The sequence below is a fragment of the Haematobia irritans genome, chromosome 1 (assembly GCF_050003625.1).
Source record: "Haematobia irritans isolate KBUSLIRL chromosome 1, ASM5000362v1, whole genome shotgun sequence".
NCBI classification, from domain to species: domain Eukaryota; kingdom Metazoa; phylum Arthropoda; class Insecta; order Diptera; family Muscidae; genus Haematobia; species Haematobia irritans.
Genome location: NC_134397.1, coordinates 30,797,129 through 30,816,287, shown reverse-complemented (window position 1 = coordinate 30,816,287; position 19,159 = coordinate 30,797,129). Strand labels below are relative to the sequence as shown.

At 31.7% G+C, this 19,159-nt stretch overlaps 1 protein-coding gene across 1 annotated transcript; it reads right to left on the bottom strand.

Annotated features, from left to right (window-relative positions):
• Positions 1-964: 964 nt before the first annotated feature.
• LOC142222805 (uncharacterized) lies at positions 965-11,654 on the bottom strand. The gene is made up of 2 exons (XM_075292932.1): positions 11,303-11,654; positions 965-1,820 (listed from the first exon to the last, which is right to left on the bottom strand). The coding sequence occupies exons 1-2, from the start codon at positions 11,311-11,313 to the stop codon at positions 965-967; spliced, it is 867 nt and encodes a 288-aa protein (XP_075149047.1). The 5' UTR covers positions 11,314-11,654.
• Between the last annotated feature and the right edge of the window lie 7,505 nt (positions 11,655-19,159).

Here is a 19,159-nt window from a genome sequence, read left to right as displayed (position 1 = left end):
CCTTAGTTTTTTATATACACACAAAAAAAAATTTCTGACTCAATCACGAAATTAATTGATCCAATTAATTTTTTTATTGAAATGTCTTCAATCACGAAAATGATAGTATCAATCACAGTTTTAATTGGGCATAGAAAAAATTCTTGATTAAAAAATTAATTGATTTCATTGCCATATTTCAATTAATTTTTTAATTGATTCAATTAAAAATTTAATTGATGTTGATTGCAAAACTCAATTAATTTATTAATTAAAAAATTGTAACTATTTTCAATTAAATTCTGAATTGGCTTAGAATTTTTATTTGGATTAACAATTGATTGTTTGAAAAAAAAAAATTAATTAAAAATTTAAAAAAATGTTCATCATCATCATAAACTGACTTAGTCTTCCGAATTTGATTAAAAGTTAATTGTATCAATTAACTTTTTAATTAAAAATTTTAAAATTTTCAATCATTGACTTAATTAACTTTGAACAAATGTGGGAGTAATTTCTAAAATGGACTGTAGTTAATAATGGCAAACTCCCAGAGTTGTTAATGCAGAAACCAAGACCATTGACCAAAAAAATAAAGAAACAGAAAAAATTTCAAGATTCAGTATACAGGTTTATTGCTGTGGCTCTCAATGATGCTTCTTACCGTCTTCGATGAAGATGTACAAGTGAAGTTGAGAATTTTAACAATAGTCTAATAAAGCAATGTTAGTTAAACAATTCAGTTATGAAAAGGACAACTATTTTAATTCATTTGAGCAAAACTATTGTTGTAGTACGGATAAAAAATAGGGTTGCCGTTTTGGCTGAATTTAAAGTTATTTCATTACAATTCAATAATTCATTTATATAGTAGATACTGCAGTTCAATAATAAATTCAAATAATTCATAATTTTTTAATAAAATAAAAATAGTAAAATTGTTGAACTAGATTCAACATTCCGGCCGCCTTGCAGGAGTGCAACTTTAATACTGATGAGCCCCAGAAATCGTCCATCCAAATATGGTGTTCTGTGCTATCGGCATATTGGACGAGGTCTGAATAAGTCCAGCTCGCAAAATTTTAGGGAGCTGGTCGTTGCCGACTAGTATTTCTATATCCTTGGGCTGATAGTAATGAGGGTCTGCCAGATCGGTGAGGTGAGTATATATGTTGCGTAGCTTTGGTTCATTAGTACACTTCGGTAGAGCGGTGGGGAAACTCGATTGAATTCGGCAAGTCATTTGTATTTTTATTAACGGATCATGGTAAGATTCTAGATTCACGGTACAGTAATCTTGGTGGTTACGCTTTATGGTGTGAAGCCGTAGTCGATCGACCAATGACGGAAGAGCCAAAGTTTCAGTCAGACCTGAGCTTAAAAGTAAACGGACCTTTGCCGGACCCTTCGAGGTAACAGCACGCGCCAACGCCGTTGGCAAGAAAACATGCGTTCTCCGTCGCTGACTTAGCCGTTCGTTGAAATGAGAACGTTGGCGGCGATTGACAATTGTTTCTTTATGTCGTGGTTGACGGTCGTTGCGTCGAGTGGAGTTTCCGGAAGCTTTTGGTTTGTTAGATTGGTGGCGTTTATGAGAAGAAGCTGGGGTCGGTTGTTGGTCCACGTGTACCAAAGTGTGATGGCCTTTCTGGCATACAAGACACCTTCCTCTTGACCTACACCATTCACGAGTATGACCGGTGCATAGGCAATTGTAACAAAATCCTCTAGTACGAATCACTTCACGTCTCTCGGGGACTGGCATTCCTAGGAATCTGGGACAAAACTTCAAGAAGTGCCTCTCTTGGCAAATGCGACATTTTGGTGAGGTAGATGTGTGGCTAAAATATGTAAGACTTATTTAATGTGTGAACGGATAGAACTGAAAACTAAGCAGGCAGTATACACAGTTTAACTAGTGGACGGACTACAGTACCATTTTTTGTTCGAATTTCCGCAACACGAATTTTAGAATCAGTACCAGAAAACACTTTTATCACTCTACCTAGACACCATTCAGTTGGTGGAAGATTATCTTCTTTCACAATAACAAAGTCATTTTCTTTCAGATTTTTCTGCGCAGTCTTCCATTTGTATCGTCTTTGCAGTTCAAGAAGATATTCTGATTTCCAACGCTTCGCAAATTGCATTTGCAAAGTTTTCAGGCGTTGCCAGCGATTTAAAAGATTCAAATTGTCAGAATATTCCTCAGGTACTGCGATTATAGCAGATCCTCGCAATAAATGACCAGGTGTGAGTGGGTTCAGTTCAAAGGGATCCTCACTGATAGGTGAAAGAGGTCGAGAATTCAAGATGCTCTCAATGCGAACAAGTAATGTGGAGAATTCTTCGAAAGTAAATTTCAAATTACAAGCTACTTTACGCAAATGACTCTTCATGCTCTTCACTGCCGACTCCCACAATCCTCCCATGTGTGGTGCGTGCGGTGGAATGAAGTGCCAAGAAAACCCATGCAGATTATACTTTTCAGATATCGCCTTCTGTGCATTTTTCAAAAATATCTTATATTCAGTGGCCAGTGCTCTACTTGCACCAACGAAATTGGTGCCATTATCAGAAAACATTTTGCTTGGGAATCCTCTACGCCCTGTAAATCGATTAAAAGTAGAAAGGTAAGCCTCCGTTGTAAGTTCTGAACAGGCTTCCAGGTGAACAGCGCGAGTTGACATACATACGAATATGGCCGCATATCCCTTTTGTAATTTGGCGTTTCTAAGACGCGAGGTTTTTAATTCAAAAGGGCCTGCGAAATCAACGCCAGTATGTGTAAAGGGCAAAGAAAAGGTGCATCTTTCAGTTGGCAATGAAGACATTATTTGTGTGCGAATTTTACTTTTATATATAGTACAGGTGCGACAGTTTCTTATACAGTGTCTTATTATACTTTTCAAACGTATGATGTAAAATTCTTGTCGAATGGCTCGTAACATCACTTGATGCTCAGAATGCAGTAACAGTTTATGAGTATATTCGACAAATAGCTTGCAAAATCTGGATTTTTCAGGTAAGATTATCGGAAATCGTTCGTTATAACTTAGATCAGAATTAGATAGTCGACCATTCACTCGTAATAATCCGTTTTCATCAAGTTTCGGATTCAGTGCAAGTAATCTACTTTTAGAATTGATGGGCATGTGATTTTCAATAGCATTATATTCAGTTGAATAATATTTGCGTTGAGCTTGTTGTATCAGAGTAAATTTTACAAATTTTATCTCATCCTTGGTAATAAAATCATTATTCATTTCGGGAACACTTATCTTCTTACATTTTCTTACAAATCTATACATATAGCATAACACGCGTAGCGCTCGATCAAAAGATGAAAATCGATCTAGAATATCTTCGATCTGAGTGTCAGTATGAAAAGTTACGATTTTCCGTTCAAGACTGGGTTCTTTAAATGTAACAGATTTAGGCCATAATTCAGAGGGACTGGTCAGCCATTTTGGACCATGCCACCATAATGAGTTATCATTCAATTCTGATGCTGTGCAACCACGAGTGCCAATGTCCGCGGGATTTTCGTTCGATGAGACATGTCTCCAGGTAGCATTTCCAACATTTTCAAGAATTTCAGAAACTTTATTGGCAACAAATGTCTTCCAGTGAAACGGTGGTTTGTCCAGCCATGCCAAAGTAATAGTAGAATCAGTCCAAAGAAAAATATCAGAAACAGTGAGGCTCAAATTTTTACAGACAGTTTTCAAAAGTTTAGATAACAGTGCGGCTCCACATAGCTCCAATCTAGGCAAGCTTACAGTTTTCAATGGAGCCACTTTGCTTTTTGATACAAGTAAATTTGATGTAACAGTATTATCAGTTGACTTGGTACAGATATAAAGACATGCGCAGTACGCCTTTTCTGAGGCGTCGCAAAATCCGTGAATTTGTATTTGATTTCCAGGTGAATAGTTCAACCAGCGCGGAATCTTGATATTTTCAATGTTTGGGAGATTTGATATAAAGAAATTATATTTTTCGAATGAATGCGGCTTAACTTCTTCGTCCCAATCAGTCCCATCAATCCAGAGCTGTTGCATTAGCACTTTAGCTACGACAATTATCGGTGCCAACCAGCCAGCTGGGTCAAATATCTTTGCAATTATCGACAAAATTTTTCTTTTCGTTAAAGGAGGGGATGGTACAGAAATATTGGACACTTGATAGTGGAATGAGTCAGTCATAGCATTCCATCTAATGCCTAATGTTTTCGTTTCGCTAGCGTCTTCAAGTTTCAAAAAATCTTCTCGTAGGAGATCTTCAGGGGGCATTTGTTCAAGAATTTCTGGATGATTCGCTGTAAGTTTTTTCAATGGAAACCCAGCAGAATCAAGTAAATCAATCAGTTGACGCAGATAATATTTCGTTTCAGAGATAGTGTGACTTCCAGACAATATATCGTCAACATAAATCTGATTTTGTAAAATAGAGGATGCTGTAGGATGCGTTGCTTTTCCATCTTCACTTAATTGTAGTAAAGTCCTGATTGCTAGGTATGGAGCACAGTTTACCCCAAAAGTTACAGTTTTCAAGCAATAGTCTTGAACCAATTCAGTTTCAGAATTTCGGAAAAGAATTCGCTGATATTGCCTATCATTTTCATGAACATAAATTTGGCGATACATTTTTTGAATGTCGCCATTAAAAACATATCGAAAGAAACGCCAGCGTAGTATTACACTCATCAGATCATTTTGCAGTATTGGCCCAGTATGCAAGATATCATTTAAAGAAAAACCAGACGACGATTTTTTCGAGGCATTAAAAACAACTCTGACCTTTGTAGAAGTGCGTTCTGGTTTCACTACAGCGTGATGAGGAAGATAATAGGAACTATAGCCTGCTTTGTTACGGACTTCCAATGAGCTACAAGGCTCCATGTGGTCAAGATCCAAGTATTCAGAGAGAACTTTTGAATATTCAGTTTCAAGATTAGGCGATTTTTTTAAAGTGTTTTCCAGATGAAGAAATTGACCCATAGCTGCTCTTCTTGACGAGCCAAGAGCTATATTGGGAGGAAGATCATGTCGAAATGGTAAGCGAACGACATATTTTCCATCAGGTTGTCGAATAGTATTTTCTTTATAGAAATTTTCGCACCAAACGTCATTGTCAGATAGAGGTTTCATTGAAGTAACTTCTTCAAGTTCCCAGAATTTTTTCAACTCCTCATTTAAACTATCAGAACTAGTCACAAAATTCGCAAATGTTGAAACCGACCGAGCTCTTGGCGGGCCACTCAAAATCCACCCAAACTCAGTTTCTTGTGCTAAGAGATTCCCAGACACATTTTGGTGAACACCAGACTTCAAAATAAATGGAAGAATATCACTTCCCAGTAACATATCAATTTGTCCAGGTCGGTAGAAGTATGGATCAGCTAATTCCATAGTTTCCAATTTTGACCAATCAGAAATGCGAGTAGGAGAAGTCGGCATTAAATGATTCATACTTGATATAACAATTGCTGTCGCCTTCAATTTAAAATCAGACTTTCGAGATTTCAATGTTATATCGCAAATTTTTGACGAATTTTCTAAAACTGTACCTCCAAGGCCTGAGATCGTCGTAAACGCTTTTCTTGTCGGTATCGAATATCTATTTGCAACTCTGCTCGAGATGAACGATTCCTGGGATCCCTGGTCAATGAAAACCCTAATTGTAAAGTTTGTTCCCAAATGTTCCAAATCGATAAGGGCTGTCGGTAAAACAGTACAATCACCAGAAGTAACAAAGTTCGATTGAACGTGTGAAATAGAATTATCATATGCAGCAGCCGAAGTAGATGGCTGATCAGTATATTGTGCATCAATATGATAAGTTGAAACTTGTTGTTGATCAATTTGAGCTAAATCCCGATTTCTAGCGTTACTAGAATCATAATGTAGTAAAGTATGATGGGATTGTTGACATTTTTGGCAGTGTCTGTCACTTTGACAGTTTTGAGCAATATGTCCGTAAGACAAACAGTTTTCACATATTTTATTCGTATTAACAAATTTTCGTCGTTCAGAAATAGTCCAAGACTTGAATTTAATACATGCTCGTAAAGCATGATTTTGCTTGCAGATCTTACAAGGTTTGAAACTATTTTCGGTCTTCGTATAGTAGTTTTGGGTTTTTTGAGAATTTTGCGCTGAACCAGAAGGTTTCCTAATATCTGAAATGGATTCCAACATGTTCAGCCTTCTAGATATAAATTCATCTAATTGTTCCCAAGATGGCATTTGTTTGTGATCTTCAAGAGAATTTTCCCAAGCAGACAAAGTTTCGTCAGGTAATTTCGAAGACACCCAAAACACCAGAATAGGATCCCAGGAAATCACAGAAATGTTATAAGTCTTGAGAACTGAAAGACAATTATTTACAGTGTATTGTAAGTTTCTTAACGCCTTCCCCTTTTCAGTACCTACTCGCTCCATTTCAAAAATTTTCTTTAACTGATGATTGACAAGTATGCGCTTATTTTCATATCTTTGCCTCAATGCCTCCCACGCTAGTCCAAAATTGTCATCAGTGAGAGAAAATTGTTTAACTATTTGACTTGCTTCTCCCCTAGTCTTGGCCCTCAAGTGAAATAGTTTTTGCGCTGGAGATAACTTGGGATGTTTTATATAGATAGCCGTAAACATATCCCGAAAGCAAGGCCATTTCTCATATCCTCCACTAAATAATTCAGTATCACACGGAGGCAATTTCAAAGAAAATCCAGTTTCTTCGGGTGATTTCGACTCAGTTCTCACTACAGGCTGTGATGACTTATCCAGATTCTTTTTCTCTATTTCAATCAAATCTAGCATGTCCGCTTTGCACTTTTTGTACGCCCGAATTGATTCATTGAACTTCGAATGAATCGATTCCTGCTCAGTTCTACTGCGATCCTCAACCGTCATCTCAGTCTCGTATACATTGATAAATGATTGCCAACGACGTTCAAGATCGTCGAGATCCACTTGTAAACTTGAAAGTTTATGTTCAGATATATCTATGGCAGCAAAATTGGCGCAGTACGTAACCACTTGGTCAGAAAAAAATATAAATTTCTGAGAAGCCATTTTTTATGGTGACTGTACGTTTCAGTTCAATGCAAAGAAAACACGGACAAACGGATTTCTGTTCTAAATATATTCAGCTTTGATTTCGCACAACAAATACAGCAGAATTCAAGCAAATAAAAAATCAGAAATATGTTCGTTTCAAATATTTCAAGATAGATTTGATTTCGCACAACAGAAGTCAGTCAAGTATAATGGTAAAATCAAAATCAGTTTTAGCTCAACGAGAGCAATATTCAGGATTTCCAAAATTCAAAAATAGTTTTAGCTCAACGAGAGCAATATTCAGGGTAATTCGAAAATTTTAAAAAATAGTTTTAGCTCCACGAGAGCAATTTTCAAGATGTAAATGAATGCACCAAAATATCAAATATATTCCTCAAAAAATAATTGTTTACTTTAAAAAAGTGTAAATCGGTTGTTAACTCCACAGGAGCAATATTTCAGCCTTTAAAAATTCAACAAGATATTTCTCACAGGGCAATAGAACACATTTCCAAAATTCAAACCAGTCACTTTCAGATTCCAAATTTCGTAAAAATTAGAAAAAAAAATCAGATTTTGAGCAATCAAATTATTCAATTTTATCTGTTGTTGTTAAATTCAAACTTGATGTTCAAAAAACCAAATTTCCGAATCCAAAGCTTCAATAATTCATGTGTTGTTGTCAATGATTCCCAATGTAATTAGAACATCATGAAATTCAGAAATTACTATTTCTTCATTGGTAAGAAATTTTCTTAAACTTGACGTTAAATTAAACTTATTTATTTCCGTTCTCCAACGCGTATATGCAGATCGTCGATATACAGCAATCAGCAAATTTTAATTGATTGTTAAAACTAAGTCCCAATTTCACTTATACTTTTGCTGGAAACCAGTTTTCCAAATCAAATCAAACAGTTAATTGAAACACAAGAAAAAAAGCTAAAATGGCAAGATTTTACTTCTGCTTCTTGACAAAGTTCCGATATATCACGTTGATTTCAGTTATTTATTTCCCCAACGGAAAATCTTGTAGAATCCAACTTTGTAATAAACAAAGTCGGTAAATCTAGTATCTGAAGAGACTATTTCCTAATGTTGACTTCATATGCAAATAAAAGCCAAGTAAACACGCAACAAATTTGAGATTGAGATTTCCTCAAAAATCTTCTCATAAAATGTACCAACAAGACATCGAATTATAGTAAGTAATTTTTCAATTAAGTTTTTCACACAAAATGATTAATTTTGCTCACAAAATAGTGTATCCCTTGTTGCAAAGGATTATGCAGACGATTCTCATATATTAATCACATGTCTGAGTTGAATATTAAAAAAATAATAATTTGATCAGATTATTCCAAACGCCGACAAAATTCTCAAATATGCTATATTGAAAATTTCGAGTGCGATGTGTACATGTTATAAATTATATTCTGTAAATGTTTATTTTGGTTCTAGCTTCGAACTCAAAGTTAAACCAGAAAACAATTCCACTTTTTTTTTCAAGTTCCTATTGTACTGGACACTGCGAAATAAATTCAAATTCACGATTGTCTCGATAGCTTTAACGTGTCAAATCAAAACTCGTCTGCCGCAAATTAAAATCAAATTCCAAGCTTCACTTCAAGCAGAATTTATGTCCAAATAGAAGGTCTTGAATATTAATTGAAAAAATCAACTATTCTTGAATATGTTTTATCTTTGTAGCCAAGTTACAAAAACCATCAACTTTGTGAACGTTCTGATAAAACATAAAAAAGTAAGATCTATCAAAGCCAAAACTATCTCCGTTCAACGAGAATTTCCTTTATGGATTAATTTCAAATTTCAAAATTAAAGTTGAACCACTTAACTCTATGAAAAAGCGGCTTCAATGAAAAATATTTATGCTCATATTCATAATAATTTACTGACAGTTTATCGAAGGAATTTGTATGGCAATAGTAGGTTTAAAATTTACGTTAACTTTTATGAATATGGGGATTACTTTTCATACCAATAAATATTCGTATCAAAAAATTAGTCTCCTCTGCTATGCAAAATTGGTATTTTTATTTGGCTTTTGACAATATTTCAATAGTACAAAATTCCAACAAAATTCTGCCCAGGGCAATTGTAAGACAATATTTTTTTTTCCAATGTAGCAATGTCAGAAAATTTGATTTAAGCTTTTTTGCGTATATAAATGTTGTAGTGTGATTGTGGACAAATTTCTTTATTCGTCTCAATTAATTTCAATCAAAATATGCGCCACTTCAAAATAGCAACTTTCCAACTATCATGTTCTTTTTTTTCCCCTTTTAAATCGTTGGCAACTCTACCAAAAAACAAACAAACACTCACCAGTCTGATACCTTCAAACATCCATATGCACATAAACACCATGAATCCACATTCGTTAAACGTTTGGTGTTTACCGTTAATAATCTAGGCACACTTTGATTCCAAGTATACAGCCACCACAAATCAAAGACACATTCCTCCAACCAACATCAATTCATTTATCCATCCAACAATAGGCAAATAATGATCCAAATAGCAATAGGCAAATTTCGTAATAGTAACACTTCACAGCAATAGGCAAATTTCCTAATAGTAACACTTCACAGCAATATAAATTAAAATTCCAAATAGACAGCTCAACCGTTTTCTTTTCTCTTTAACCACTTTTAATTTCTTCCATAAAAAGTTTCTTAAACAACTGATTTAATTCACAAATTATTAAATTTCTTTTCTTCTTACAAAATTCTGTCCAACACATTTGACATCTAGATTAGAATGTCAACACTACTAAAAGCCGGTCTCTCTGCAACCTCTTCTGTGCCTCTCTTCTCTGTTAATTTTGCATTTATGTAAAGTCAATGCAAAATTAAACTTTTCAAACAGTGTTGCCCAATCAAGCGTTTTAATTACATGTAATCTGCGAAAAATCCCACGGTATAATCGTCATATAAATTTTTTATTTTAAAATGTATTCGTTCGTTTTGGAAACGATCACCAACCAAATTGACCCATCAAATTTACAGTATAATAAAAATTTTACTCTACCAGACTATGTATTATGACAATATTTAAATAATAATAATCTGATGGTATTTTTGTGATCTCTTTTTATACTCTATGTGGCAACACTGTTATACAATTGACAAAATGTATGAGAAGAGACGAGCTGTCAGGACTGTTGATATGATTAGTGTGGCAAGGGGGTTGTTAAAAAGTAAATCAATATGAACTTTTTATGAGGCACTGATATGTTTATGTGTTTTAACGATAAGCAAGTGGGGTGAAGATAAGTGAGTATGAAGTTGGGCAATGTGTCAAAATATTAATTATGGTAAATGAGAGACTGTAGCATACGTATACATTTACCAGTGGGAATGGATGTTAAACATTTGTCTCTCGATCATGACCTGTTAAAGCATTTGTGTATGTACAAGTGTATATTGATAGCTTGTACTTATGTTGTTAATGGTAGACCAGCAGGTATGTTGAGAACAAACCAGCTGTAAATATGGATGTTACAATGTTGCGAACAATGTTGCCAGTGAATGTTGCAAACGAAAGTTGATACAAAATGTGTCGATAAAAAGGAATTTGGATATGTGGTGTATGTTACTGTATGTACGTATGGGCGGTGAGCATGAACATTGAATGTAATCAAATATGTATGCTAAGATCAAATGTTGAGATGCTCATGAATGTTGTTAGAACGATGTTTATCGATAAGTTCGGTTGAATGTTAACCGTAAACATGTATGACAATTTTAACTGAAACTACTTGGTAGTTCTAGAGTTATAAATTAAGAGAATCTCTCTTAAACTCTAAAGAAAAAATTTTATTCAATTCAATGTATGTTAAAGCAGATATGCTTTCTGTTGATTGTTGTACTCCAATCATATAAATGACAAGTAATTTATGCGTTCTTTTTGCAATTTTTGTGCTCGTGAAGCAACAAATTCTGTTCCAAAAAGAGTTGCATATATCGTATTGTGATATGGTGCTTTCGTGAAAAGCGTTTATATGTATTAACATATGAGCGTAACAATATTAACAGAAATTGATGACTTTGTACAATTGCGGTAGTAGCTTTTGAGGTACGAATAGAATTTTGTCAAACTTTTGTAAAATCACACAACACATTCGAGAAATGGTACTGTTTTTTTCGATATTTCTTTTCACAGTTCGACGGTTTTAAAATGCATTAAATTTCAATTTATAGTTTCTATCCGTTCACAGCACAATAAATCTTACATACCTGTTTTCCATAATTTTACGATGTAAAAGGATGATATGCAGTATTGCGTAACTTGAATGCGACTCAGTTTTTTTTTTCAACAATTTCTTCCAGTTCCTTGACGGTTCGTAAGGACCATGAACAAATGTGGGAGTAATTTCTAAAATGGACTGTAGTTAATAATGGCAAACTCCCAGAGTTGTTAATGCAGAAACCAAGACCATTGACCAAAAAAATAAAGAAACAGAAAAAATTTCAAGATTCAGTATACAGGTTTATTGCTGTGGCTCTCAATGATGCTTCTTACCGTCTTCGATGAAGATGTACAAGTGAAGTTGAGAATTTTAACAATAGTCTAATAAAGCAATGTTAGTTAAACAATTCAGTTATGAAAAGGACAACTATTTTAATTCATTTGAGCAAAACTATTGTTGTAGTACGGATAAAAAATAGGGTTGCCGTTTTGGCTGAATTTAAAGTTATTTCATTACAATTCAATAATTCATTTATATAGTAGATACTGCAGTTCAATAATAAATTCAAATAATTCATAATTTTTTAATAAAATAAAAATAGTAAAATTGTTGAACTAGATTCAACAAACTTAATGTTTCTATCTTGATTACAAAGTTAATTGTACCAATTAATTTATTAATTGAAAGAAATTTCAAATTCAATTAACTTTTTAATTGGAAATATTTTGGTGATATTTTTTTCTGTGTATATATATATATATATATATATATATATATATATATATATATATATATATATATATATATATATATATATATATATATATATATATATATATATATATATATATATATATATATATATATATATATATATATATATATATATATATATATATATATATATATATATATATATATATATATATATATATATATATATATATATATATATATATATATATATATATATATATATATATATATATATATATATATATATATATATATATATATGAAATTTTGATTCATATTTGCAAGCTATATATGGGGGGATTTAATTAGGAAAATTTTCCTAAATTGGAATTTACCACATATTGCAAAAATGTTCATTGTACTCTATGTACAAAATATCAAAATATTTAGAATGACACCTTAGCCGCCGTGATGATATGAATCTAAATCGGGCGAAAGATATATATGTGTTACAAACGGAATGACAAAGTTAATACACACCTTTTCTGCGATGGAGAATATAAACAATCTAAATTTTTTGTCAGAATTCTATTCAGTGTGCAAGAAAATTCATGTGTTTATCTCTTTCTGGGTCTTGCATACATATGCATTAACTTGCATACCCTGTTCCACAGCGTGGCACTTATAGTAGTCACATCCGGCTCAATGTTACATCTGTATCTAACATTGAGCCGTAGAAAGGGAATATTATCCACTAAAACTTCTCCTCCAACTATACTTTCTAGATATCTGGGGGCATTTTTGGTACAATATTATATGTTTTCTATTTTTTTGGTCTTCCATAATCCAAATTTCGTTTAAAACATAAGCGCAGATAAATTTTTGGTAAATATTCACAAAAACTGAAAAAGAATTATAAATTCCCAAAATGCAAAGAAATCTCCCAATATTAATAATTCAATTCTCTTTGAAATATGATATCACCCTTATCTGCAATGCAACCAACCCCATTCCACATATACGCACACACACATACAATGCAAAATTTTTTATAATACCCCCTTTCATGCTATGAGAAGATATGTCTGGCAGTTTAAACAAAATCTCAATTTTCATTTTTCTATTTGCATTTTATTTTATGCGGGGAATCTTTTAAATACAAAACAAATAATTATCTATATTCGAAAATCTATTTTGTCAATCGTATTTACCTAACTCTGAAAGAAATCCTTTTTTGTGGTTTTCCACATTACAAAGCAAGAAAAAATAGCTAAATAAATCAAATGAATGGGGCAACAGCAACAAAAATACTCGGTAAATTCTTTTGATCCTCTTTTGTTTGGATTGTGCTACACAGAAAACAAAAGATAAAAAGGTAAAGCTCACATTACAAGACCATGCCATAAATCAGGATTTAAATAGAAATTACAAAACGAGCATTACGGATAAACCACAACGTGTTCAAAAGAATTTTAAATTATCCCCATGCTAGTTGGAATAGAAATTAGACATTTCCCATTTTCGAAATTGTTTTTGAAGTGTCTAATTGAATCTATTTAGTTTTTAGTCAGCACAAGTATAACCTGCTGGCTTAGATTTAAAGGAATTAATTGGAATTTTTTTTTTTTTTGTAAAAACTTAAGAATGTCGGATTTAATAGCACATCAGTTCAGGAATATATACTGGTTTGGAGAAGAAATTAAATAATTTTTGAATTGTTCATTTACTTAATTCCTTCTCAAAAGTACACACGAAGATAAGTTTTTTGTCCACAAGCTGGAATAGAACACCAATAAAGTTCAATTTTTTTCCTTAAAGGCCTTGCATTCCATTACCCATCATTCAGAAGTTAGTGCTCCAGACACACCAGAAGGAATTCCCGAAACAATGTATGAAGGTGGTCCCCGAAAAGAAGCAGCTGTAGCATCTTCATATTTTTTTATCGATAGATACATGAACTGAAGAAGTGTGGTTTTAAAGAAGTGTGGTTTTAAAAAAGAAGTGTGGTGCGTGAAATATTTACTATGAACGAGGTATCGGATAATAGGTTGAAGGACCAGGGCTCCCTACGTTATTGCATTCTATGGATATGCACGTTTAACACTAGAAAAAAGTTTGTCCGGGGAATTCCAATAAGGATTAATTTAAGAAACAAATCTCTTTTAAGTTTGAGTTTTAAATACTTGCTGCTCGGAGACAAATTTGAATTTTTTTATTCATCTGCTATTTAAAAAACGAACTAACGACATTTTCTATAGAAATAAAATCTTGACAAAAGTGTCCGTAGAATAAAATATGAATTGATTAAAATAAATAACTGAAAAAATTGTTTAACAAATTTTTCTATAGGAGTAAAATTTTGACAAAATATTCTATAGAAATAAAATTTTGACAAAATATTGTATAGAAGTAAAATTTTGGCAAAATTGCCTATGGAAGTAAAATTTTGACAAAATTTTCTGTAGAAGTAAAATTGTGACAAAATTTTCTATAGAAATAAAATTTTGACAAAATTTTCTATAGAAATAAAATTTTTAAAAAATTTTCTATAGAAATAAAATTTTGACAAAATTTTTTTTAGAAATAAAATTTTGACAAAATTCTCTATAGAAATAAAATGTTGACAAAATTTTCTATAGAAATAAAATTTTGACAAAGTTTTCTATAAAAATAAAATTTTGAAAAAATTTTCTATAGAAATAAAATTTTGACAAAATTTTCTATAGAAATAAAATTTTGACAAAAATTTCTATAGAAATAAAATTTCGACAAAATTTTCGATAGTAACAAAATTTTAACAAAATTTTCTCTAGAAATAAAATTTTTACAAACTTTCTTATAGAAATAAAATTTTGACAAAATTTTCTATAGAAATAAAACTTTGACAACATTTTCTATAGAAATAAAATTTTGACAAAATGTTCTATAGAAATAAAATTTTGACAAAATTTTCTATAGAAATAAAATTTTGACAAAATTTCCTATAGAAATAAAATTTTGACAAAATTTCCTATAGAAATAAAATTTTGACAAAATTTTCTATAGAAATAAAATTTTTACAAAATTTCCTATAGAAATAAAATTCTGACAAAATTGTCTATAGAAATAAAATTTTGACTAAATTTTCTATAGAAATAAAATTTTGACAAAATTTCATATAAAAATTAAATTTTGACGAAATTTTCTATAGAAAAAAAATTTGACCAAATGTTCTATAGAAATAAAATTTTGACAATATTTTCTATAGAAATAAAAATTTTGACAAAATATTCTATCGAAATGAAATGTTGACAAAATTTTAGATAAAAAGTAAATTTTCTACAGAAATAAAAATTTTGACAAAATATTCTATAAAAATAAAATTATGACAATATCTTCTACAGAAATACAATTTTGACAAAATTTTCTATGGACATAAAATTTTGACAAAATTTTCTATAGAAATAAAATTTTGACAAAATTTTCTATAGAAATAAAATTTTGACAAAATTTTCTATGGACATAAAATTTTTACAAAATTTGCTATAGAAATAAAATTATGAATATATCTTCTACAGAAATACAATTTTGACAAAATTTTCTATGGAAATAAAAATTTGACAAAATGTTCCATAGAAATAAAATTTTGACAAAATTTTCTATAGAAATAAAATTTTGACAAAATTTTCTATAGAAATAAAATTTTGACAAAATTTTCTATAGAAATAAAATTTTGACAAAATTTTCTATAGAAATAAAATTTTGACAAAATTTTCTATAGAAATAAAATTTTGACAAAATTTTAGATAAAAATTAAATTTTCTACAGAAATAAATATTTTGACAAAAATTTCTATGAAAATAAAATTATGACAATATCTTCGATAGAAATCAAATTTTGACAAAATGTTCTATAGAAATAAAATTTTGACAAAGTTTCCTATAGATATACAATTTTGACAAAATTTTCCGTAGAGACTTGACAAAGTTTTCTATTGAATTTAAATTTTGACAATATTTTCTATTGAAATAAAATTTTGACAATATTTTCTTTTGAAATAAAATTTTGACAAAATAGAATAGAAATAAAATTTTGAAAAAATTTTCTGTGAAAATAAAATTATGACATCATTTTCTATAGAAATAAAATTTTATCTAATTATACAATTATTCTTCGAGCTTTATGGACAGATATAGATTAAGGAACATGGTTAATACACGCCTGGACTGTACATGTTTCGGTTCGGGCGAATGAACCTTTCCACAGCTTTTAGTATAGATCTGGCTGGGAGAGTTAACTCAATTTTGGACCCTTTATGCTAACTCCTTATGGAGAAAACATTTGGGAAATTTTTTCTTACAAATTGAATCATCTTTTCTCCCACTGTACATCATCTTTTCATATAACTTACAAGTCCCTTAATCTTATTTTTATTTCGTTTTGTTACATGGTAATGCAACAACACGAAATTTATTTTTAGAAAGCTAATTTGTTAGAATTCACCTAAGTGGTGAACAGTCGAACAATGCTTATTGTTTCTACAGTCAACTACCACAACATGTGACAACTTACAGAAACTGGTTTCAAGGATACAACAACAATTCTAACGCGTACATTAGTCGTGTTTTTCCTAGTTTTACGACGGGCTCATCGTTGCTTATTATATTTCATGTTAGCCTGATACCGAAATAGGCAATTGACGTCCAAATGCATTATATCTAATTATACAATTATTCTTCGAGCTTTATGGACAGATATAGATTAAGGAACATGGAGATGATGTACAGTGGGAGAAAAGATGATTCAGTTTGTAAGAGGAAATTTCCCAAATGTTTTCTCCATAAGAAGTTAGCATAAAGGGCCCAAAATTGAGTTATCTCTCCCAGCCAGATCTATACTAAAGACTGTGGAAAGGTTCATTCGCCCGAACCGAATCATGTACAGTCCAGGCGTGTATAGATTGGTATCTGGCGTTTTCTTTTCAATGGCTCTATTAGCCATGTTCCTTAATCTATATCTGTCCATAAAGCTCGAAGAATAATTGTATAATTATATATAATGCATTTGGACGTCAATTGCCTGTTTCGGTATCAGGCTAACATGAAATGAAATAAAATGTTGACAAAATTTTCTATAGAAATGAAATTTTGACAAGATTATCTATAAATTTAATTTTTTGAAAAATTTTAGTTTTCGTGTTATTTCATACGATCAAAGTCGAATGTGAGTATATTCTTCCTTTTATGGGAAGTAGTAACATTCCCTTGCTGGTGCAAGCTAAAATAGTTAAGACATTAAAATTCGACAAATTTCCAATTCAAAGGATATTTATAACCCAAAAAATTGTCTCTGATAGGAGGAAATACATTTTTTCATACTAACCACAAAAATTTGGTCAAAAACTTCAAAATATTTTTTTTAAATTTGGTAGATTTGTGGTCAAGTTTTCTTAAAATTTTGGTAGATTATATTTGGCATGAGTGGCAACCATTCCAACTATACAAATCACGATAAATGAGTACGTTTATTTATGAATTTGCCTGTACATTTTTATTATATTTTCTCACATGAACTAAACTTGATACTATTTAGCATAAAAAATTAAACTAAAACAACAAATCCATAAATTCCAAAATATGATATGTGCTTATATCCGATACAAATTCTCGTTAAGTTCTACACATGGTCTAACATTTGCTCTTCTGTCATATATCACCTGTTTGTGTGGAACATTAACATTTTTGCCGATGGAAAAACGTAAAACAAATTGCATGAAAGCAACTTTATTTCTGAGAGGAGGCCACATTTTATCTATTACACCGCAAAACTTTTCAGCACAATTTTAAAGTTATTTAATTGTGTTTTGCATGTGAAATAGCTAGATACCTCTGCCATCACACATGTTTCCAAATTGATAAGGATGGAAATTGCAATGTGAAAAGCATTGAGAGAAGGCCGAGAGAGAGAGAGATAGAGAGAACGACAGAGCCTAATTGAAAAATTAGGAATGTTTATGGCAAAACTTTGTGGTAGTTAAAAACTGTTTAATTGTTATACCATTTCATACCATAATGGGAGCACATTCAAATGAAATTAAGAAAGACCGCTGCAGAAGACATAACACAACCTATAGAATGGAATGCGAGAATAAAATGCCAAAAGTTTTCTATTAAGGCTTCTTGGAATCAGTCATAGTTCCAAAGAAAACAAAAATCATAAAACGAAAATGATAATCTTGGAGCATCTTTCAAAAGTTAATTTAATTCAATGATTTTTAAGCATTTTAAGATCGCCAAATATTTACAACTTGGATATTAGAGGAGTGAAGATTAACTAGTAGAAATTAAAAGAAATTAGCCCAGATAGTTCCCACATATATCTTTCCCCGATTTAGACTCATATGACAAACGGAGGTCAAAGTTACATTCCGTTTTACTTCAAATTTCGCACAGAGAGTAGAATTGTCATTCTTACTAATTATACCCACCACCAATGGTGACGGGGGTATAATAAGTTTTTTTTTATACACTGCGCCACACTGTGGAACAGGGTATTATAAGTTAGTGCATATGTATATAACACCCAGAAGGAGACGAGATAGACACATGGTGTCTTTGGTAATAATGCTCAGGGTGGGCTCTTGAGTCGATATAGCGATGCCCGTCTGTCCGTGAACACATTTTTGTAATCAAAGTCTAGGTCGCAGTTTTAGTCCAATCGACTTCAAATTTAGCACAAGTATGTGTTTTGGCTCAGAATAGATCCTATTGATTTTGGAAGAAATCGGTTCAGATTTAGATATAGCTCCCATATATATATTTCGCCCGATATGGACTTATATGGCCCCAGAAGCCAGAGTTCTACCCTAATTTGCTTAATATTTTGCATAAGAAGAACAATTAGTACTATAGTCAAGTGTGCCAAATTTTATTGAAATCGGTTCAGATTTAGATATAGCTCCCATATATATCTTTGGCCCGATATGGACTAATACCGTCCCAGAAGCCAGAATTTTACCCCAATTTGGTTGGAATTTTGCACAGGGAGTAGAATTAGCATTGTAGCTATGCGTGCAAAATTGGGTTGAAATCGGTTCAAATTTAGATATATCTCCCATATATAGCTTTCGCCCGATTTACACTCATATGACCACAGAGGCCAATTTTTAACTCCGATTGAGTTGAAATTTTGCACGGGGAGTAGAATTAGCTATGTTGCTATGCGTGCC